At 42.9% G+C, this 23,937-nt stretch overlaps 1 protein-coding gene across 2 annotated transcripts in view; it reads left to right on the top strand.

The window, feature by feature from the left end:
- The window catches only part of ITGA8 (integrin subunit alpha 8), a 521,482-nt gene that overhangs the window by 304,947 nt on the left and 192,598 nt on the right, over positions 1-23,937 (top strand). For both annotated transcript variants that reach the window (XR_003941853.1, XM_030199982.1), the window contains exon 15: positions 7,241-7,348. Coding sequence is in view for 1 of the 2 variants with exons in the window: in XM_030199982.1 (XP_030055842.1) it covers positions 7,241-7,348 (108 nt within the window). In the remaining variant the exon portion in view is untranslated. The remainder of the gene's footprint in view (positions 1-7,240; positions 7,349-23,937) is intronic.

Here is a 23,937-nt window from a genome sequence, read left to right as displayed (position 1 = left end):
ATTTCAAATTTAAAATTAGGATTACTCAACTTTAAGATGTTGTGTATCTGGATTTTCAAAAGGCGTTTGACAAGATACCTCATGAAAGGCTAAAGAGGAAATTGGAGGGTCATGGGATAGGAACAAATGTCCTATTGTGGATTAAAAACTGGTTGAAGGATAGGAAACAGAGAGTGGGGTTAAATGGGAAGTTTTCACAATGGAGAAGGGTAGTTAGTGGGGTTCCTCTGGGGTCTGTGCTAGGACCGCTGCTTTTTAATATATTTATAAATGATTTAGAGATGGGAGTAACTAGCGAGGTAATTACATTTGCTGATAACACAAAGTTATTCAAAGACGTTAACTCGCGACAGGATTGTGAAAAATTACAAAAGAACCTTACGAATCTGGGAGACTGGGCGGCTAAATGGCAGATGACGTTTAATGTGAGCAAGTGCAAGGTGATGCATGTGGGAAAAAAGAACCCGAATTATAGCTATGTCATGCAAGGTTCCACGTTAGGAGTTACGGACCAAGAAAGGGATCTGGGTGTCGTCGCCAATAATACACTGAAACCTTCTGCTCAGTGTGCTGCTGCGGCTAGGAAAGCGAATAGAATGTTGGGTATTATTAGGAAAGGTATGGAAAGCAGGTGTGAAGATGTTATAATGCTGTTATATCGCTCCATGGTGCGACTGCACCTTGAGTATTGTGTTCAATTCTGGTCGCCGCATCTCAAGAAACATATAGTAGAATTGAAAAAGGTGCAGCAAAGGGCGACAAAAATGATAGCGGGGATGGGATGACTTCCCTATGAAGAAAGACTAAGGAGGTTAGGGCTTTTCAGCTTGGAGAAAAGACGGCTGAGGAGAGACATGATAGAGATATATAAAATAATGAGTGGAATGGAACAGGAGGATGTGAAGCGTCTGTTCACGCTTTCCAAAAATACTAGGACTTGGGGGCTTGCGATGAAACTACAGTGTAGTAAATTTAAAACAAATCAAAGAAAATGTTTCTTCACCCAACGCATAATTAAACTCTGGAATTCATTGCCAGAGAACATGGTGAAGAAGGTTAGCTTAGCAGAGTTTAAAAAGGGGTTAGACGGTTTCCATAAACCACTACTAAATGGACTTGGGAAAAATCCACAATTCCAGGAATAAGATGTATAGAATGTTTGTACATTTGGGAAGCTTGCCAGGTGCCCTTGGCCTGGATCGGCTGCTGTCGTGGACAGGATGCTGGGCTCGATGGACCCTTGGTCTTTTCCCAGTGTGGCATTACTTATGTACTTATGTCGTTTCAAATGTTAGAGATTTTACCAGTCATTAAAAACGTAGGTGCCCTGCAGTAGCATCAGCACGTAGATTTGCCACATGCTGAGGCCCCTTTTACTGCAACGGGTAAAAAGCCAAAAAAAGGAAATGGCTGTGCATTAAGTAAACACTTGACTTGTAGCCATGATTTAGGAGGCGATAGGGGCTCCTGTGCTATCCTGGCGGTAACTGGGAAGCAGGCAGCATTGCCCGATTACCACCGGGTAACCTCACCGGAAATGGTGCGCACTGTGGGCAGCATTAACGCCAGCTCCTGTAGTGAGCCAACGGTAGTGCCAGATCGGTGTTCATCAAAGCAGCGGTAGTTCTACTGCCACTTTGTAAAAGGGCCCCTTAGTTTTTTCTTTATTCAATTTTAAATGGTGAGAACATATCAATTCTCCAATAAATCAATTCTCCAATAAATCAATACAAACAGAAATCTGTTTAGAAACTATTTCATTAGTTTCTGTAAAGCTGTAATAATACTATAAAGCTGGTAATAATACTGTAATGTCATCTGCATAGCTACAAGACATATAGCCAGCTTGATATTCTTGCAGAGATCTGATTCTGTCAGATTCACTGGCTAACCCTCTGGGCTTATGTATACCCTCAACTTCCAGCCCTGGCTGCTGCCACTCCTTAGGTAAGAACATAAGACTGAAGATCCGTCAAGCCCCATGTCCTGTTCCAACAGTGGCCAATCCAGATCACAAGTACCTGGCAATCCCAAAACAGTAAAACAGATTTTATGCTGCTTTTCCTAAGCAGTGGATTTTCCCAAGTCCATAATAATGGCTTATGGACTTTTCTTTTAGGAAATGATCCAAACCTTTTTTAAACCCTGCTAAGCTAACTGCTTTTACCACATTCTCTGGCAACAAATTCCAGAGTTTAATTTAACATTAAACAAAGAAATATTTTCTCTGATTTGTTTTAAATTTATTACTTAGTAGTTTCATTGCGTGCCCCCTAGTTCTAGTATTTTTGGAAAGAGTAAACAAGCGATTCATGTCTACTTGCTCCATGCCACTCAGTATTTTATAGACCTCTATCATATCTCCCCTTAGCCATCTCTTCACCAAGCTGAAGAGCCCTAGCCTCTTTAGTCTGTCCTTTTAAGGACGTGCTCCCCGCTGCATGGCCACATGGTAAGAGTTATCTACCAGCACCTAGCCAGGAGCCTTCTTGGTAGGTACTGTGGTGGCAATGATCACACAGTGCTCTGGCCCTGGTGGCTCCCTCACTGAAAAAGATGGCCTCAGCCTCTAGCTTTAGTATTTTTTTACTACCCCTGGGCAGTCAGGCTGCCAAATAAGTGACGAATCAGGGTTTGATGGGTGCGGGGGGGGGGGGGGGGGGGAACTATGAATTGTGGTTGCAGGAGAGGACTGAGTGGTGCTTCACTACTAATGGATCTAGGGGTAGGGTACATTACTAATGGATCAGGAGTGGGAGCTTTACATTGCAAATGGATTGGGAGGTATGGTGGGTTCCCTAAACATCATCTCCTTTGTTACTTTCTGTGAGTATAGGGTTCCCAGGAAGAGTAATTAACACCGCCTCTGTAGGTGAGGTTAAACTTCACAAGCTGTATTGTTCATGGAAAGATAATACTAATTGCATTATTCATTTTGCATAAAAATGAGCTGCTTTGTATGTATTTTCTGAGTTCATTTTTTAATGCACTCAAGGCCAAATTTTCATGCATTATAATGAAATAATGTGTGCTAGTTACGGTTAATATATCTATATACAGTGGGGTCTCTAGACAGAATATTTGGGGTACCAACAGGGGGGCAAGCTAGATATGGGGGAGCAAGCTAAAACAACATTTCTATACTTCATACCCCTCTTTCCCTTATGGACACCATGGTCTTCTATACATAAAGAAACACCCCAGAGAATGCCTATGTTGCTTCGGGAGCCTGGAACCCCCTCACTTTGGGCTCAGGCTCCCTCCAAAATTGTAGCACCCATGGAATGGCTAATGGGGATGCTCAAGCCCTGCCAACTGGAGTGGTCTACTGCCCAAGCCCCCTCCCTTGCTACCTCAGTAGAGAAAGTCAGGGCGTGCTTCAGCTGCCAACGCCAGCACTTCTGCGCATGCTCAGTTGATCTGATCATTCTTGGAAGTGCCAGCATTGGTGGTTCAAGTACGTTAATGATTTCTTTGTTGCTCAGGCAGCACAGGATGGGGTCAAGTAGTAGACCACTTCAGTTCAAAGGCTTAGGCATCCCCGCCAGCAAAGGTAGGATTTAGTGCTGCCAATATGTGGGTGAGAAGAGAGAAGAACAGTGTGGTCCCCCCAAGTCCACCTCTTGGATCCTACCCCCCCCCCCCCCCCTCAAAAATGCACTTCTGCCTAAGCCTCTATGTGAAAGTGGAGTCTAGATTCTACAGGATTGGTCAGAATCTCAATATAAACCCTAAAGCTCCAGTTTGTATGACAAACTCCATATTCTTTAACTATGAAGCTTGTGCCCCCTTCAACTCACCATTCAAAAATATTCAAATTATGATCATCACCTCAGAAGCAGCACACACTCTCCTCCCTCTGAATCACCAACAGGCTTATTTTCGAAAGAGAAGGGCGCCCATCTTTCGACACAAATCGGAAGATGGGCGTCCTTCTCCCAGGTTTGCCCAAATCAGCATAATCGAAAGCCGATTTTGGGCGTCCTCAACTGCTTGCCATCGCAGGGATGACCAAAGTTCCCAGGGGCATGTCGGAAGCATAGCGAAGGCGGAACTGGGACGTGCTTAACACATGGGTGTCCTCAGTCGATAATGGAAAAAAGAAGGGCGTCCCTGACGAGCACTTGGCCGACTTTACTTGGTCCATTTTTTCTTATGACCAAGCCTCAAAAAGGTGGCCGAACTGACCAGATGACCACCAGAGGGAATCAGGAATGACCTCTCCTTACTCACCAAGTGGTCACTAACCCCCTCCCACCCTCAAAAAAAACTTTAAACATATTTTGCCAGCCTCTATGCCAGCCTCAAATGTCATACCCAGCTCCCTGACAGCAGTGTGCAGCTCCCTGGAGCAGTTTTAGTGGGTGCAGTGCACTTCAGTCAGGCGGACCCAGGCCCATCCCCTCTACCTGTTACACTTGTGGTGGTAAATATGAGCCCTTCAAAACCCACCACAAACCCACTGTACCAACATTTAGGTGCCCCCCTTCACCCCTTAGGGCTATGGTAGTGGTGTACAGTTGGGGGTTTGGGGGGCTCACCACCCAAGATAAGGGAGCTATGCACCTGGGACCTTTTTCTGAAGTCCACTGCAGTGCCCCCTTGGGTGCCCGGTTGGTGTCCTGGTATGTCAGGGGGACCAGTGGACTACGAATGCTGGCTCCTCCCACGACCAAATGGCTTGGATTTGGTCATTTCTGAGATGGGCGTCCTCAGTTTCCATTATCGCTGAAAACTGGGGATGACCATCTCTAAGGACAACCATGTCTAAGGTCGACCTAAATGTTAAGATTTGGGTGTCCTCGACCGTATTATCGAAACAAAAGATGGACGCCCATCTTGTTTCGATAATATGGGTTTCCCCGCCCCTTCACGAGGACGTCCTGTGAGGATGCCCTCAGGAAAACTTGGGCGCCCTGTTCGATTATGCCCCTCCAAGTCTCAGTTTTTCCAATTCTTCTGCTCTGTTCCCCTTCCTCCCTCCCCTAGGTCCCATCCAGTTTCTGCTTTCCCTCCCAAGATTCTGCTTCCCTTCCCTGAGTCCCATCCTGTTCTGTTCTCCTCCCCCTTCGCCTTACCAGGTTTCATGAACCATCTGCTCCCCTCTCTCAATTCTCATCTGGTTTCTGCTGCCCTTCCCCTCCTCTGGAACCACACAGCAGCTTCTTCCATCTTATATGGGCAAAAACGTGCAAATCAGACCTGTTCTATGGATCATGGGGCTCCTGTATGGAGCCAAACTGCACAGTTTGAACTGCATAGGACTTCTTAGATGGTGTCCCATGGTTCAAAGTGCAGTTTTGAATTGGCCTCCTCATCTCTGTAATGTTGAAGGAGCTGCTGTGTGACTCGGTGATACCATTACTGACATCAGAGCTACAACCCTAATCAGACCAGCCTAGAGGTTCTGGTTCTGGTTGGGGTGGCAAAGGGGTAGCATGGCAATTATATGGGGTGGCACTTGCTTCCCTTGCCATCTTGTAGCAACAGGGTTTTTTCACTCATACTCTGGCCATAATAAAGCTTAGTAAATAGAACTCATATTGTTTAAAATACACTGAAAATGTACATGACCATTCTAGCAGCTGTAGAGGGAATTTGATCTGTCCATTGTACTTTGCGTTCAGAAACTATCCAAACCTTTTTAAAACTCCGCTAAGCTAACTTCTTTTACTACATTCTCAGGCAACAAATTCCAGAGTTTAATTACACGTTGAGTGAAGAAATATTTTCTCTGATTCATTTTAAATTTACTACTTTGTAGCTTCATCGCATGCCCCCTAGTCGTAGTATTTTTGAGAAGAGTAAACAAACGATTCACCTCTACCCATTCCACTCCACTCATTATTTTATAGACCTCTATCATATGTCCCCTCAGCCATCTTTTCTCCAAGCTGAAGAGCCCTAACCATTTCAGCCTTTCCTCATTGAGAAGTCATCCCATCCCCTTTATAATTTTTGTCGCCCTTCTCTGTACCTTTTCTAATTCCACTATATCTTTTTTGAGATACAGTGACCAGAATTGCACACAATATTATGAAGCGATACAAAGGTATTATAACGTCCTAATTTTTGTTTTCCATTCTTTTCCTAATAATACCTAACATTCTATTTGCTTTCTTAACTGCTGCCACTGCACACTGAGCAGAGGGTTTCAATATATCATCAATGATGACATCTAGATCCCTTTCCTGGTCGCTGACTCCTTATGTGGAGCCTTGCATCATGTAGCTATAGTTCAGGTTCCTCTTTCCCACATGCATCACTTTGCATTTGCTCACATTAAACGTCATCTGCCATTTGGATGCCCAGTTGCCCAGTCTCCCAGTCTCATAAGGTCCTCTTGTAATTTTTCACAGTCCTCTTGCAATTTAATAACTTTGAATAAATATGTGTCATCAGCAAATTTAATTACCTCACTAAGTTATTCCTGTCTCTAGATCATTTATAAGCACCCATTTATAGAATTGCCTACACTTTATGATGTTGAGGGAGCCAACCTTTTTTCCCAACTGCGACAGTCCCGTATTTGTAAGTATGGCAGATTTGACCCCACCATAAGTATAAGTTGGCATTATTTATTATTTCCTTAGTAGCCACCACTATTAGAATATCCACTAATTTGGCCTCCTTGTTGGTTAACCCCCTCAGGAGAGCCATCAGTTTCCAAATTACATCTTCAAAGGTAATTGGAGCCTTGAGGTATAGGAGGGCACACATATGTTCCTATATTTGTGGACAGAACTGGGATATATCTTTTGAATAAAATATCATATGGAATAGAGTACCTGTTTTAGTATTACATAACCAGCATTTGTTAAAGGCTTATGATGAGAATTCTAGCTATGCCGAGGAAGCCCATACTGTTTGTGTAAAACAAAGTATGAAAACCGTGTCATTGTGGCAATTTTACTTTAAAATCATTTGCCCACATTTTTTCAGTGCCTGTGTATCCAGGAGGCAGTTCTATAAATAAGACTCTTAACAATATGTAAGCGATTACTGACATATATGCACTTGTGAACAGTTTCTGTTCTATATAACTATTCTTGTGACCCAAGATTTCTTTCTTTGTCTTATGCAGTCACCTTTATTGTGTGGTTACTGTACTACATGCATGTGTCTTATGTTAAAATACAATAAAATATTAGAACTTAAAATAAAAGATGTCCATGTCTTTTAATTCAACTGTCAAACGTCTGCTGTGAGTTTTAAGAATCTATTTTATTTTTACGTACAGAGCAAGACCAGTAGTGACAGTCGATGCTCAACTCCTGCTGCATCCCATGATTATAAATCCAGAAAATAAAACTTGTCAGCTTTCTAGCTCAAGGACATTAGTTGCTTGGTAAGTCAGTGATTGGGTAAAGAGAGTGCTATTAAACTGTGTTTTCCTTACTGTGGATAATCTGTAATATTTTTTTCTTTTTTTTTAATGATTTATCTTGCTAAATGCATCTGATTTACAGGTTGTACTTGTGCAAAACTCATTTAGTTAAAAAGGACCAGAGTATGATGACTAAGTTCACATATAGGGGCCCTTTTACTAAAGTGCATGACTGTTAATAGGCAGTTTAGCACATGGTGACAGCTAACATGGTAACTTTTGCAGTAGTTTTGTGATTACTGTGTTCTGAGGTGCACATTAATGGCATTTTGTGTAAAAGGTGTAACTAGGCAGGGCATGGGTGGAGAAAGGGCATGAAGAGTTTAGTTTTAGTTCAATTAGTGGTCCTTTTATGAAGCTGCAGCAAAAGGAGGCCTACGCTGGCATCGGTGCGGGTTTTTGACGCGTGCTGAGGACCTGTTTTACCGCCGCAGGTAAAAGGCAGGTCTTTTTTTTTTTTTGAAGAACTGGCCATGTGGGAAGTGAAGCACTTGCCGTGTGTCCATTTTGAGGGGGAGCACTTACTGCCAGCCATTGAGTTGGAGGTAAGGGCTCCCATGCTACCCCGGAAATGGCATGCACGGGGGGTGGGAACTACTGCCGGGCTGCTGCAGTAGCCCAGCGGTACTTCCCTTTTAGCGAGTGGTAAACCCGCGTTGGGCTTATCGCCACTTTGTAAAAGGGCCCCTTAATACACTGCACTTACTGCAAGCTAATCGACTAACATGCTGTTAACATGGGACCACTCACTGCCTCCTAAATGGAATGCAGTAAGGGTTGGATTCTATATTTGGCACCAGACAATTCTGCATGTAAAAAATTCTCTAAAATACACCTAAATTTTATAACATAGTTTTAAATTTCTACATGGTATCAATCTATATAAATGAGACATGACCGACTCACCTGCAAATGCGCAGTAGAGACCGAACGTTGATAGAGTCCAAGCCCCGCCTCCACCAGCAATACAGCCCAATAGGGAGCAGGTCTTGGACATGGGCATGGAAATCAGAAGAGGAGGGAGGGAAGGAGGGGGCGGAACTGAGAGAGAAACGGACGGAGCGATGGAGGCAAACTGACGACAGGACTCATGGGAGGTAACACGTTGATGGCGGAAAGAGGGGGGATTGACACCGGGGGGGTCCAAGGTGGTGGCGCGAGTGCGCGCCACAACATGCCTGATGTTACTGGGCGGAGCCACTGCGGCAAGCTGGGCGAAGCTAAACATCAGAGAGAAGCGTGATATCCCTGGGCGGAGCCGCTGCAGCGAGCTGGGCAAGGCTAACCAATGGAGAGAAGAAGGATCCTGGGAGGGAGGGAGGGAATTAGATGTGAAAATAGAACAGACCAATACTCGCCCGTTTTAACGGGCTTAACGGCTAGTATAGAATATGCCGAACATTGGTCCACAGACTGCGGAGTACCTCAAGGATCACCGCTATCGCCGATCCTCTTCAATCTAATGATGACCCCACTAACCAAGACCTTATCCAACCAAGGCCTTAACCCTTTCATCTATGCAGATGATGCACTATATACATCCCTTACAGATCCACACTGACAGAAATCGCTAACGAAGTCAAGATCGGCTTGAATACCATGGACTCTTGGGCAAATGCATTTCAATTAAAACTCAACAAAGAAAAAACTCACTGTCTCATCCTTTCATCCCAACGCGCCACGGACAATCCCACAACTATCAACACCCCAGACCACACCCTCCCTGTCTCAGACAACCTGAAAATCCTCGGTGTTACATTGGACCACAACATAACACTAGAGAGCCAAGTAAAATCCACAACAAAGAAAATGTTCTACTCAATGTGGAAACTCAAATGCATGAAACAATTGTTCCCGAGGGAAACATTTCGCAACCTGATACAATCATTGGTACTAAGCCATGTAGACTACTGCAATGGAATTTATGTGGGATGCAAAGAAACTTCAGACTGCTCAAAACACGGCAGCAAGACTCATCTTCGGAAAAACACGATTTGAAAGCGCAAAACCCCTTCGCAAAAAACTACACTGACTCCCAATCAAAGAACACATTACCTTCAAAATCTGCACTATGGTTCACAAAATTATCTATGGTGAAGCACCGGGATACATGACAGACTTGATCGACCTACGAACTAGAAACAAATCCGAATCAACATGAACGTACCTAAATCTCCATTACCCAAGCTGCAAAGGACTCAAATACAAATCAACTTACGCATCCAATTTTTCCTACATCAGCGCACAACTGTGGAATGCATTTCCAAATACATACGACCACTTACACATCAGAAAAACACTTAAGACCCACCTGTTTAAAAAGACATACCCTACCGACCCAACGTAAATGCCTGATCTCTGCGACACAACAACACTAAAGTTCGTAATGGTCATCACACAACTCTCCTGTTGTATGATTCCTTTATGTGGTCCTACCACATGAACCTTATCCTATCACAACATCACCTTGTATTTGTTTACTCCGGAGTCTGCAAACATCTCTCCGGCACTTTGTAAGCCACATTGAGCCTACAAATAGGTGGGAAAATGTGGGATAAAAATGTTACAAATAAATAAATAAATGTAGTCACGGTCAATTATGACAACTAAATTCTTGTGTAAATCCTGACACCTAAATTAGGCACGAGGAGGGTGTATTCTATAACAATGCTCATAGATTTTAAAAACACCCATGACCCGCCCATTCCACGCCCATAACCATGCACACTTTTCAACTTTACGACTTAGAATTTATGCGTACCACATTACAGAATACGCTTAGCAAGTAGTGTACGTAAATTCAAATTAATGCCAATTAGTGCTGATAATTGCTTGTTAACATCCAATTATCAGTGTAGCTTGTTAACTAATCAAGTTATATCTGTGAGGAAATCTCAGCACAATACATAGAATCCCGGGGTAAGTTCCTCTGTGCTTTCAACCAGAGTACCAAGAGCTAATGTCAATGTTAACATGGCTCCTGTATAAAAAAATGTTGGCCACTCACCCAATATTTGCTGCATTAGTTTTATAGCTACAGTGTGTTAAATTCCTGTGTTATGCAATGGTAACTGCAAAATTTAACACACTTTAGTAAAACAGCACAATAGGATCTGAGAGGACAGTAGAAAACATTAAAACTTAGGGGTCCTTTTATTAAGCTGCAGTAAGCACACTAACTGATTAATGCTTGATTAGCGTGTGAGCCCTTACCACCTATAAAAATAGTTGGTGGTAAAGGCTCACACACTAATTTATGTCTATGGCTGTGTGCTAATGACAACCTTGACACATGGCCATTAGATTGGAAAATGGAAAGTCGTCCATTTCCTGGCTGTGGCAAGAAGTTGCCGTAGTATGCGGGAAAGACCCAAGTAAGGACATGCTAAGGGCCACTTTTTGTCACAGCTTTGTAAAAGGGCTCCTAGGAAGTAGAGCTACTGCACATATAGCACGCGCCAAATCGACATTACCCCCATTAGCGTGCCCATCCAGCAGTAATTTTGAAGTTGGTGCATGTTGTTTACCGCTGTAGAAAATATTTTTCTATTTTCTATTGTGGAGGGCATTCCCAGTGGTAATCGGCAGCACACCCACATTGGCTCACGTTGGCTGAGTACCACGTGTATAGCTTGTGAGCCCTTGCCGCTAGGTCAATGGGTGGCGTTAAGGGCTCAGGCAGTAAATAGACGCATGCTACTTTTCATTTTAGCACATAGCCATTTACTGCTCCATTAAAAAAAGCCTTTTTTTCCCAGCCACTGTAAAAAATGGCCCAGCATGTGCCAAAAACACGCTCCCACACAACAGCAGGCCATTTTTTACCATGTTTTACTAAAGCACCCCTAAGTGTCATCATGCAAACTATGTACTAACATAGTAGATGACGGCAGAAAAAGACCTGCATGGTCCATCCAGTCTGCCCAACAAGATAAACTCATATGTGCTACTTTTTGTGTATACCTTACCTTGATTTGTATCTGTCATTTTCAGGGCACAGACCGTATAAGTCTGCCCAGCACTATCCCTGCCTCCCAACCACCGGCTCTGGGACAGACCGTATAAGTCTGCCCAGCAATATCCTCGCCTCCCAACCACCAGCCCCGCCTCCCACCACCGACTCTGCCACCTAAGCTCAGCTAAGCTTCTGAGGATCCATTCCCTCAGAACAGGATTCCTTTATGTTTATCCCACGCATGTTTGAATTCCATTACCGTTTTCCTCTCCACCACCTCTTGTGGAAGAGCATTCCAACTGAAGAGTAAAAGCAAAATTATCCAAATGGAAAATCTATTGGTTCATTTTTTTTTTGTGTGAGTGCTTTTTTCCCAATTTTTATGGTTTACTTAAAACTTGTTTGCTAATTTTAAAAAATATTTAGTACTTGTTAACACACAAAAAAGGAAGTTTTCATGCATTATGGGGTACTTTTACTAAGGCATGCTGTTAGTGTGTACTAATGATTAGAACGTGCTAAATACTAAGAACCCCATAGGTATCAAATGGACTTGTTAGCATTTAGGGCCCTATTTACTAAGGTATGCTAGTGTTTTTAGCATGCGCTAAAAATTAGCACGTGCTAGTGCTAGAATCACCCATATATTCCTATGGGTGTCTTTAGCATTAGCACACAATAATTTTTATCACACACTAAAAACACTAGCTTGCCTGTAGCATAGCTTAGTAAACAGAGCCCCTAGTGTGCACTAATTGTTAGCACTCGCTAAATACGTTAGTGTGCCTTAGTAAAAGGACCCCTATATTACTTTCATACGTCCTTTTTTTTAATTTGTTTTTACCTTATAGTCGATTATCTAACTTATGTTATAACTCACTCTATCACTCAGGAACCTCTATGCAATACCATAATGTACTCTACGTTACCATGTATGTATGTGTCTTAATGCAATAACATTTGTAATTCTCAACCTGGAAATGGCGATCGCCATTACGGCATAGTGTAAGCCACATTGAGCCTGCAAATTGATGGGAAAATGTGGGATACAAATACTACAAATAATAATAATAATAATAATAATAAATGAACTAAATACATGCTAATGCTCTTCACTAAAAAAAAAAAAGGACAATACAGTTTGGTCATGGAGATAATTTTGCAGAATATTTGGAAATTACATAATGAGGCCATTACTATCCTGCCTGTTGTGAGTTAAACCTTACTTGTAGGTTTTTCGTTGTTTTTTTTTTTTTTTTTTGGGGGGGGGGGGTTACATGTCAAATCTTTACTTCAGAGTAGTCCCAAAAAGATTGGAGAGTGACATTTCAGCAGCTGATATTCCTTCCTTCCTTGTGTTTATCTTGGTTGTAATTTTTCTTTGTAGTCTATATAACCTTGCATTCTACATATGAAAACAATTAGCAGGAAAGTCCAGCAGGCAAATCATTTGTCAGTCCCATGGGATAGATTTCTGTATCTTTCAGCCAGATGTGCAGCTTGTGCAAAATGCCTGCTGATTGATATTTCTGTGTAAAAGGAATGAAAGGAAGGTATCGAACAATCTACTACTTGGAAGGCTACAAAAAAAGTGAATTGAAGGTTTGAGAGTTGCAATGCTGATAAGCAAAATTGTGTAATTAAGCAAGGTAGAATGAAAATCTAAATAGGAAAAAAAAACTCTATGGGGCCATTTTACTAAAATGCCTTAGATTTTGCAGTGACCATGCCTTAATGCAAAAACATAACATGTGGTAAGTGCAAATCTAATGTGGCAACTATTAGAGGACATTCCCAGCATGTGCTTATTTGGTTTCCATGTTAAAATGTCCATTAGTGACGGTACTCTGTTGCAATTAGTGTGAATATACTTAGAACCTTATATTGAGGAGGCACAAAGTGATCCCATGCTAACTGCACAAGTGCCAGTCATTGCACAATATGTGCTGTGCTACCTGCAATTTGCTCTCCTTTCCCACTCTCCTATATGCCTATCTTGGGGTCCTTTTACTAATCTGCGGTAAAAAGGGCCCTGAGGCAGCAGCAGAGGACATTATTGCCTTGTTCCAGTGCCCTTTTTACTGCTGTGGTTAAAAAGCCCCTAAAAAAGACATGGCCATTCGGTAAGATCCCTTTCTTGGTCGCTGACTCCTAACATAGAACCTTGCATGACGTGGCTGTAGTTCAGGTTCCTCTTTCCCACCTGCATCACTTTGCACTTGCTCACATTATTTAGATGTTTATTTTTTTTTCAAAAAAACAAAAATATAAATGTACTGAGCACAAAAACATCAAAGAAATTACCATTTTTGAAAAAAAGATAATTTTTGCTCTTTCAAAAATTCCTATTTGGATTTGGAACATTTAGCGCAAAACATCCCAAATCCAACTTAGACGTCATATCAAAAATGGCCGCCATTTGGTCAGCAGATCACAATTATTTCCTTGGGCCTAGTTGAGGATCATGTTCTACCCTCTATGAGATTGAGGACTGCCTCCTCCTTTGTCACAGGAAGTTGGTTCTATGGCAAGGGATCCTGAGGAGCCATTGTTCTAGGACCATAATTCTGTTGGGTCTGAGTGGCTTAGGCAGACTTTTTCTGGGCTATATCCAACCTGTGTGGGCCAGGCTTATAGAAGAACTAGTAAAAAAAAGGCCCGTTTCCGAAACCAATAAAACGGGCGCTAGCATGTGGCTTTTTTTATGTGTGTGTGTGTATGTGTCACAGAGTTATTTTGTGTGTGTGAGTGTGTGAGGGTGTGGTGTGTGTGCAGGTTGTTGATGTGTGTCTTTTTTTGTTTTGTTTTTTGCTTGGGGGTTGTGGGATGTGCTGTGCTGGCAAAGTGGGTTGGATTGGTGTGTGGCTTTGAGGGTGTTTTTCTGTTGTATTGTGTGTGTGTGGTTTTGTCTGTCATGGAGGTTTGTGGAGGGGGGTCTTTCTGTTGGTGAAATGTAAATGTGGTTGTAGGGGGGTCAGCCTTTGCTGAGTGTTGTTGTTTTTTTCAGGTTTTTTTTTTTGTGTTGTGCTGAGGCAGCAGTGTTGTTTTAGATGGGCGGAAGGTAGAGGAGCACGTTCTTTGTCTGTTGGTATTTTTTGCCATTTCATGGCTGCTGTAGGGGAACGCTGGAAGAGAAATGTGCTGTTGGAAGCAGCGCCATCTTTTTCCATTGGGCTGGGGTTTTGGGCATCCTGGAGGTGGGTGACGGCTTGCCTGAGGATGGGGATGGTTGTTTTAAGTTGGCGGAAGGGAGAAGAGCACGGTCTCGGGCCGTCAGGGGGTGATCCGGTATGTTTGGTCCATTTCAGGCCGGCTGCAAGGGAAATGCTGGAACATTTGTTAGAGTTACCCGATGAAAGAAGTGCTATGCCACCTTGTAGCAGCATTATTGACTGCAGTAATAGTGGTAAATATCTGAGGGTACTCTACATACGTAAAAATTTCTATTATATTATACTGGTGTGAACTGTTTCAAGCACTCTCTTTGAGTTGGTGGCTACAAGTCCTGGTTTGTGTGTATATGTCATTGGAACATTTATGCGCAGCAGGAATCAGCGCCGTCTTTTTCCGGGTGCTCGGGGAATCCCCGAGGTGGGAGACAGCTTGCCTGAGGCTGGGGATGGTTGGGCACGTCCTTGGCCGCTTCGGCAAAAGGGGAAGAGGAAGGGGGTGGGGAGTTACCTGCAGCCGCCTGAGAAACCATGTATTCTTTGTTTGTTTTGTATTATTAGTTTGCATTTCTGTTGAAGAAAGAGTGGATGCCTTTCGAATGATGGAGGTGGTGCGTCGGTGTGCGGTTGTTTCGTTAGTTTGGCAGCCAGTCTCCAGCGATTCCTCCCTTCCTTGGTCGCTGTTTGCTGCTGGCTGGGTCACGGGTAATCCTTCCAGCTGGGCCGCAGCTTGTCCTGTTCGCCCACGTCCCAGATGGTGACGGGCACGTTGTTTTCCGGCTCCTCCGACTCCATGTCAAGCGATCCCAAATATATAGTCTTTGCTATAGGCCCTCTGGCACTCTTCAGTACTGGCATTAGGCATTTAAAAATTTCTCCCCCCCCCCCCCCCGGTCTATTTTTGCACATACCCACAGCAGGAATATTCTTCTCTCATTCCAGCGGTGGTTGTGTGCTCTCCGTGCTGCACAGATAGTGAGACATTCTACTGGGGAATGCTCCTCCCTTATTGTCACATAGTTTCCTCTGATTGGTCCGTCTTACGTTGCCTAATGTTGCCTGGGAACGGTGTTGTGATGGTCCTTTGTGTTTCAGAATGTTGAGGGTGTTTTTTCTGATTGGTCCGTCACACGAGGGCGGGGCAGAGAGACATGGTCAGTGTTGTGGCTTCACCACCATAAATCCATGAACCCTTCAGGGAGTGACTGAGTGACTTCAGAACGTTGTCTTCAGAACGTTGAGGGTGAGTTTTATTATAGTAGATATAAATACATTATAGGAAAAAATGTCAGTAATATAATAGAAAAGCAACTAAACCAAATCCAAGACCCTTCCAATATCAATATATAAAATCATAGTAACATGCATAGAGGGGCATTTTCGATATGACGTCTAAATCTGAATTTGGATGTTTTACACAAAACGTCCAAATTCTGAACAGGAAAGGAGGTCATGTTCAACAAAAAAAAAATCTTTCTTTTTCTTTTGAAAATACTGTTTTGAAAAATGTTTTGTGATTTGGACGTTTTGTTTTTCGGTCCATTTTCAAACAAAAAACGTCCAAATGCAAAACGTACAAAATCAAGCCATTAGGATACAGACCATAAGAAAAGTTTCAGTCACAGGAAAGCATTCATAGAGGATAACAAAGTTCAAACTGCTGTAGAATCAGTCAGTTCTATTACATCTGAAAATTTATTTTGTAGGAAGACTAATATTTCAAAATATCAAAATATTCAGTGTGGTAAAAGATTCACATGCAAGACATACCTCATAGTTCACCAGAGAATTCACACAGGTGTATAACCATTTACATGATCAGAGTATGGTCAAAGCTTCAGAAAGAAGGCATTGCTTGCAGTGCATCAGAGAATCCACACAGGAGTGAAACCATATATATGTGCAGAGAGTGGTAGAAGCTTCTGCTGGAAGGGAAACCTCACAATGCACCAGAGAATACACACAGAAGTAAAACCATTTACATGTATGGAGTGTAATAAAAGCTTTGGTTGGAAAGAAAGTCTCACAAGGCATCCGAGAATCCACATGGGGATGAAACCATTTACATGCACTGAGGAGGTAAAAGCTTCAGTTGCATTGGACAGATAATTAGGGAATGTACACTCTTGCTATGAAGTATGGAAAAATAGCACTCTAGTATTTAGATATATGTAATGACAGCTCCTTTTTATCTATAGATCTGAATTCAAAGCCCAGATCTACTGATAAACAATAGACACAAGGCTCAGATGTTATAAAAATAGAAAGCTTGGCATCAGGTAGAATAATGGAAAAGTGACATCCCAGGAAAGCAATAGGGCACCCTAGAGGGCACTGCAGTGGACTTCGTAAAATGCTCCCATGTACACATCTCACCATTGCTCCCTTACCTTGTCTGCTAAGCCCCCCACTGGGGGAATAAGGGGAGGTCATTCCTGATTCCCTCCAGTGGTCATCTGGTTATTTAGGGGATCTTATTCATTATAAAAACAGGTCTAGCTCAAAACGTCTAAGTTTTAGTACTGGACGGTTTTGTTTTGTTCCATTATGGCTGAAAAACGTCTAAGTCTTAGGAACACCCAAGTTCCACCCTAACACGTCCCTGGCACTCCCCTTTGAGATTTGGATGCACTTCTGGTAGACTTCAGAGAAAAACATCTAAAAATAGGTTTTGAAAATGCTGATTTGGACGTTTTGTGAGAAAAACATCCAAATGCAGACATGCCACTTTTTGGACATTTTTCTCTTTTGAAAATGAGCCCAATAGTAACATAGTAGATGATGGCAGATAAAGACCTGTATGGTTCATCCAATCTGCCCAATAAAACAAACTCATTATATATGGTATGAAGTGATACATCATATATATACCTGATCTTGATTGATCCTTGTCATTTTTAGGGCATAGACCGTAGAAGTCTGCCGGGCACTGGCCTTGTTCTAAAATTCCTGAAGTTGTTGTCAAAGCCCCTGAATAGCTCCACTCCAGCCCATCCAAATCTATTTAGCCTCAATCAGGGCACAGACTGTAGAAGTTTGCCCAGCACCAACTTTCCTATCTATTCTCCGCTAAGCTTCTTTGGATCTGATCCTTCTAATCAGGATTCCTTTGTGTTTGTCTCACACATGTTGAATTCTGTTACTGTTTTCATCTGTACCACCTCCCATGGGAGGCCATTCCAGGTATCTACCACCCTCTCAGTGAAAAAATACTTACTGACATTATTCCTGAGTCAGCCCCCTTTCAATCTCAGTTCATGCCCTCTGGTTCTACCACCTTCCCATCTCTGGAAAAGGTTTGTTTGTGGATTAATACCTTTCAAATATTTAAACGTCTGTATCATATCACCCCTGTTTCTCATTTCCTCCAGGGTATACATGCTTGCTAGGTACGTGGAGAGACTTACTTTAACAGTACACTGCTGACCATCTCCAAAAGAAGCAGCAATAACAACATACCACATACTTGAATTGGGTATAATTCTTGCACCTTTATTAATTGTCAAGCCTCTCTTTCCTAACATTCAGCTCACCTGTCCCCACCCCCCCACCCCCACCCCCATTACTTGGTGATTATGAGAATTCAGGGGCCCAACAAAGTTGCTTGTCAAGCATCCATTGTAAAGTCAAAAACTTATCTGAATACCAGAAGTGAAATTTAAGTCAGCCTGCACTTACTGCACTATCAGTTGGTGTACCTCAGGGATCTGTCCTGTGACCTCTTCTTTTCTCCATCTACACTTATTCCCTTCATACTCTGATCTCATCCCATGGTTTTCAGTATCATGTTTACACTGATGACTCCCAGATCTACCTCTCCACACCAGAAATCTCAGCAGGAATCCAGACCAAAGTATCAGCCTGCCTGTCTGACATTGCTGCCTGGATGTCTCACCGCCATCTGAAACTAAACATGACCAAGACTAAGCTTCTTATCTTCCCCCCTAAACCAACCTCTCCTCTTCCCCCATTCTCTATTTATGTGGGAAACACTCTCATCCTTCCTGTCTCATCAGCTCATAACCTTGGGGTCATCTTCAACTTCTCTCTCTCCTTCTCTGCACATATTTAGCAGACTGCGAAAACCTGCCATTTCTTCCTCTATAATATCACCAAAATTTGCCCTTTCCTTTCTGAGCACACTACCAGAACCCTTATCCACACTCTTATCACCTCTCGCTTAGACTGTTGCAACTTGCTTCTCACAGGTCTCCCACTTAGCCATCTCTCTCCTCTTCAATCTGTTCAAAATTCTGCTGCACGACTTATATTCTGCCAGTGTCTGTTCTCCAGATTACGCTTTCTCTCCTAACAATTACAAACTATTTGATATATTAATTACAATAGCGCAGTGTATGATTCTAGCTAACTGGAAAACCTCTTCAATGCTTAATGAACATTTTTGGTGGCAATCTGTTTTAATGTACCACAAGCTTGAATTGGCCTCAGCCAGTTTAACTGGATCAATAATTAAAACAAACATTGTATGGTCTCCAATTGCTTCCTACCTTGCTTCCATTACTTATGAAACCACATAGATGAATATAAATATCTATCTTGAAAATATAATTATATTTGTATAATTCACTGGCACACTTTCCACTACTATGTATTAGTATATTTTACCATTTTGGTTACTGTTATGTACTATTTGCATTATATTAAAACCAATAAAAAATCTTGGAAAAAAATATTCTGCCAGTGTCACTATGCTCATATTAGCCCTCTCCTCAAGCCACTTCACTGGCTCCCTATCCGTTTCCACATACAGTTCAAACTCCTCTTGTTGACTTACAAGTGCATTCACTCTGTAGCTCCTCAGTACCTCTCCACGCTTACCTCTCCCTACACTCCTCCCCAGGAACTCCATTCATTGGGTAAATCTCTCTTATCTGCACCCTTCTCCTCTACCGCTAACTCCAGACTCCGATCCTTTTATCTTGCTGTATCATACGCCTGGACTAGACTCCTTGAGCCGGTACATCAAGCTCCATCTCTGGCCCTCTTCAAATCTAGGCTAAAGGCCCACCTTTTTGATGCTGCTTTTAACTCCTAACCCTTACTCACCTGTCCAGTACCCGTATTTTATCATTCCAACCTTAGTTATTCCCTTCTCTTATTTGTCCTGTTTGTCTGTCCTAATTAGGTTGTAAGCTCTGTTGAGCAGGGACTGTCTCTTCATGTTCAAATGTACAGCGCTGTGTACGTCTTGTAGCACTATAGAACTGATAAGTAGTAGTAGTCCCTACCCCATTTCATACTAAACAGTTAGCATATGAATTAGTAAGTGCTACAATGTCATATCATGCTGCATCTTTTATGGCAGCCCTGTGCTAACAGTGCACTCTAATTCATATGCTAAGTGTTTGCTACACTTAATAAAAGGGCCTCAATTTGTAGTAACTGAACAGCTAATTCAAACTCTTAACATTTTTTGTATAGAAAACAGGCTAATGTGCCTCCTAACCCCATCCCCAATCTGGCTCAAATTCTCCCCTTCTCCGAGTGAATTATCATCTTCTGTGGGCTGATAGGCTGTCATATGGCTGGTAAAACATTCGTTCCTCCTCTCTGAATAGTTGCTGAAGGATTCTGAGCCCCAATACCTCCTGCCCTCAACCCCCCACCTAGTACACCTGAAGAAGTATTTCCTCAGAAGTAACCTGAGGAAATACTTCTTCACAGAAAGGATAGTGAATTGATAGAAAGGCCTCCTGATGGAAGTGGTGGAGACGAAAACAGTATCTGAATTCAAGAGAGCTTGGGACAAGTATATAGTATCTCTTAGGGAGTGATAGGGAGAGTAGATGGCATGGATAGGGAGACTGGGTAGACCACATGGTCTTTATCTGCTTACATTTTTCTATGTTTCTATGTTTCCATCTGTTGATGCTTAAGGCAGATGAGTGTGTGATGAATCTCCACTCCTTTCTGACCTACTGGCATCAAAGCTAGAAATAGCACTGTCTGACCTTAGGATGTCCTTTGTCCTAAGTACACTGAATTAGGGAGGAAACAGCTACCAAATCAGTGCCTCAGGCAGATATGATTGTCCTCCAAAAAAAAAAAAAGATCTTACAACAGCAGTACTTGAATCTTAGAAGAATTTATTCTAATGAGTCAGATACTGTAGCTTTGGAAATGCATAGCGGGTTCAAACAGAGGATGTAGTGATGCGGTATTAGATAGTTCAGCGTTCTTAACAAATAACACTCTAAGGGAACCTCTGTTGCAGATTCATATTTGGGAATATAGAAAACATAATAAAATGAGAAAACAATGGAGATGTGATGAAATTGAGTTTTAGTAAAACATAGAATAGACAGCATACGTTGTTGAAAATGTATAAACAAAACAGTGACATATATTTTAAATGATAGTTAGGGCGTGATATTCAAAGCTATTTAAGCAGGCAAGAGAGGCTCCTGCCCGCTTAGATCACGCTCAGCTGGCCAGCTGCCGATATTCAGTGCCACTTAATCTAGCAGTGCCATTGAATATCTGCACTAACCAGCCAAGTCAAAATCAAGCAGTTTATATGGGAAGACCAACTAGTTAAGACAGAATTGGTGAACCTATTACAGACAAGAGGGGAAAAAAGTTATAGGCATTTGATTACCATAGGAGAACAGGTCAAGTACCATACCTGAATTTGTTGTTTTTACAAAAAATGATACCATATAAACACAGGAAAATGAACATCTTTAAAGTATAGTCCTAGGGAAAATATCATCTCTAGTCAAATGATATCTTTATGATTTTGATAAAATCGTTGTAGCATCTATCCATTATATAAGAAGTGATGAAATCATTAGATCAATCAAATTAATACAAATGAAGGATCTCATGCATATTCTTCTTAAAATGCACCCATTTTCGTATTAACTGTAATCAGAACAGCTGAAGATTTGAATTTATTACAAATATTATTCTTGGCAGGTTCAGGTGCAGGGTCATTGAGGTCTTCGGCTGTCGGAGCTATTCACAGTATTTACTCTATAGAAACATATGACTTCAGTATTTTAAACTCCATGTTGACATACGTTTCTTGAATTAAGAGGCCCGTTTACTAAAGTGCACTATCACACAAAATTTTTAATGTGCGGCAAGCCCAAAAACTAATGCTGCATCAGTAAGGGGTATTTCCAGTGTTTTATTTTGGAAGTTCAGATTAATACATGGTCCCAGTTAACATGGAAGCACTTAGGATTTTAATCTATAAAGGTTATGCTCCTGAATTTACGCTCCTAAAATTTATGCTGCTAAACTTATGCTCCTAAATTATGAGCATAATCTATTTTGGAGCACAGATTAGGATTTAGGAGCATAAATTTAGGAGCATAGCCTAAATAGGAGGGCCTTAGTACCTCCTATTTAGGAGGCAGTAAGTGGTCCCACATTAACTCTTCATTAGCCAGTTAGTGCGCAGTAAGTGTAACGTGCTAGCTGACTAACTCTTTCATGCCCACTCTCTGCCCACGTCACACCACCTGATAGAAGAATTATGTAACGTGCAATTTAATGCACTGAAACTACTGCAAAACCCCTTAATGTGTTCACACGGTAGCTTGCTTCTATGTGTTAACTGCGCATTAACTGCTGGATTCTATTTAGTGAACCTGGAGATCTGCGCTGAAATCCAGACGAATTCTATAACAACGCGTGTAACTTAATTGGCTTAACAAGCTAGTCAGCATTGATAACAGCACTTAAGCAATAATAAGCACTAAATGGCAAAAACTGGAATTTACGTGTACAACTCTCTAAGCGTATTCTGTAATGAACTGTGCCTAAATTCTAATGTGCACAGTTCAAAAGGGGCATGGCTATGGGCATTTCATAGAAAGAAACAGAAAAAAGCAAAACTGGGCCTTCAGGATGGAGATAAATATAGTCCTTTTTATTCTGAAGATGACTCGACACGGGCCGTGTTTCAGCTTACAAACGCCTGCCTCGGGGGTCAAAATGTTCTTATAGGTATAGTCATAGAGAATTTGACAAAACCAAATCAGGGTTGATTGGCGCTTTTTTTAATCAACAGCGTTTGTTCACCAGTACATGGATAGTTACTATGCTTTGGGTAATCTCTCTATATAAAACGCACCTCCAACGTTCTATGAAGCCTCTTTTAGCCAAAAGTGAAGGGGGTGAGATCCCATTGTGTCTGCCCCGCCCACGCGTCAAACGTGATGACGTCGAGGGCGGAGCAATGACACTCAACCAATCGCATCGCTCGGCAGCGAAGCGTCAGGGAAGGAGGCGGCGCTCTCGACGTCTAGCCTTCCCTTCGCTGTGTTCCGCCTTCTTCTGACGTCAAGGATGACGTCAAAAGAAGGCGGAACACAGCGAAGGGAAGGCTAGACATCGAGAGCGCCGCCTCCTTCTCTGACGCTTCGCTGCCAGAACCGCCACGGGGGTAAATTTTAAAAGAAGAAGAAAAAAAAAAAAAAAACGATGCATGGATGCGAAGGGGGGGGGCATGGATGCGAAGGGGGGAGGAGAAGAGGGCGGCCCAGGCTGGGACATGGGAGAGAGAGGAGCATGGATGCGAGGGGGGGTCATGGAAGGGAGAGAGGGGACTTGCTGGAAAAGGATGAATGGAGGCGGCAGGGGACAGAGGAGCATGGATTGCAGGGCAGGCCTCAGGCAGAGAGGGGAAATGCTGGATAGGGATGAATGGAGGGGGCAGGTGACAGAGTAACATGGATGGCCATGGATTGGCACGGCAGGGCTCAGGGAAAGGGGAATTGCTGGATAGGGATGAATGGAGGGGACAGATGGGCATGGATGGATATGGATTGCAGGGCAGGCCTCAGGCAGAGAGGGGAAATGCTGGATAGGGATGAATGGAGGGGGCAGGTGACAGAGTAACATGGATGGCCATGGATTGGGACGGCAGGGCTCAGGGAAAGGGGAATTGCTGGATAGGGATGAATGGAGGGGACAGATGGGCATGGATGGATATGGATTGCAGGGCAGGCCTCAGGCAGAGAGGGGAAATGCTGGAAAGGGATGAATGGAGGGGGCAGGAGACAGAGTAACATGGATGGCCATGGATTGGGAGGGCAGGGCTCAGGGAAAGGGGAATTGCTGGATAGGGATGAATGAAGGGGACAGATGGGCATGGATGGATATGGATTGCAGGACAGGCCTCAGGCAGAAAGGGGAAATGCTGGAAAGGGATGAATGGAGGGGGCAGGGGACAGAGGAGCATGGATTGCAGGGCAGGCCTCAGCCAGAGAGGGGAAATGCTGGATAGGGATGAATGGAGGGGGCAGGTGACAGAGTAACATGGATGGCCATGGATTGGGACGGCAGAGCTCAGGGAAAGGGGAATTGCTGGATAGGGATGAATGGAGGGGACAGATGGGCATGGATGGATATGGATTGCAGGGCAGGCCTCAGGCAAAGAGGGGAAATGCTGG

The sequence above is a fragment of the Microcaecilia unicolor genome, chromosome 1 (genome assembly GCF_901765095.1).
Source record: "Microcaecilia unicolor chromosome 1, aMicUni1.1, whole genome shotgun sequence".
NCBI classification, from domain to species: Eukaryota; Metazoa; Chordata; class Amphibia; order Gymnophiona; family Siphonopidae; genus Microcaecilia; species Microcaecilia unicolor.
This window is presented reverse-complemented; position numbering and strand designations above follow the sequence as displayed.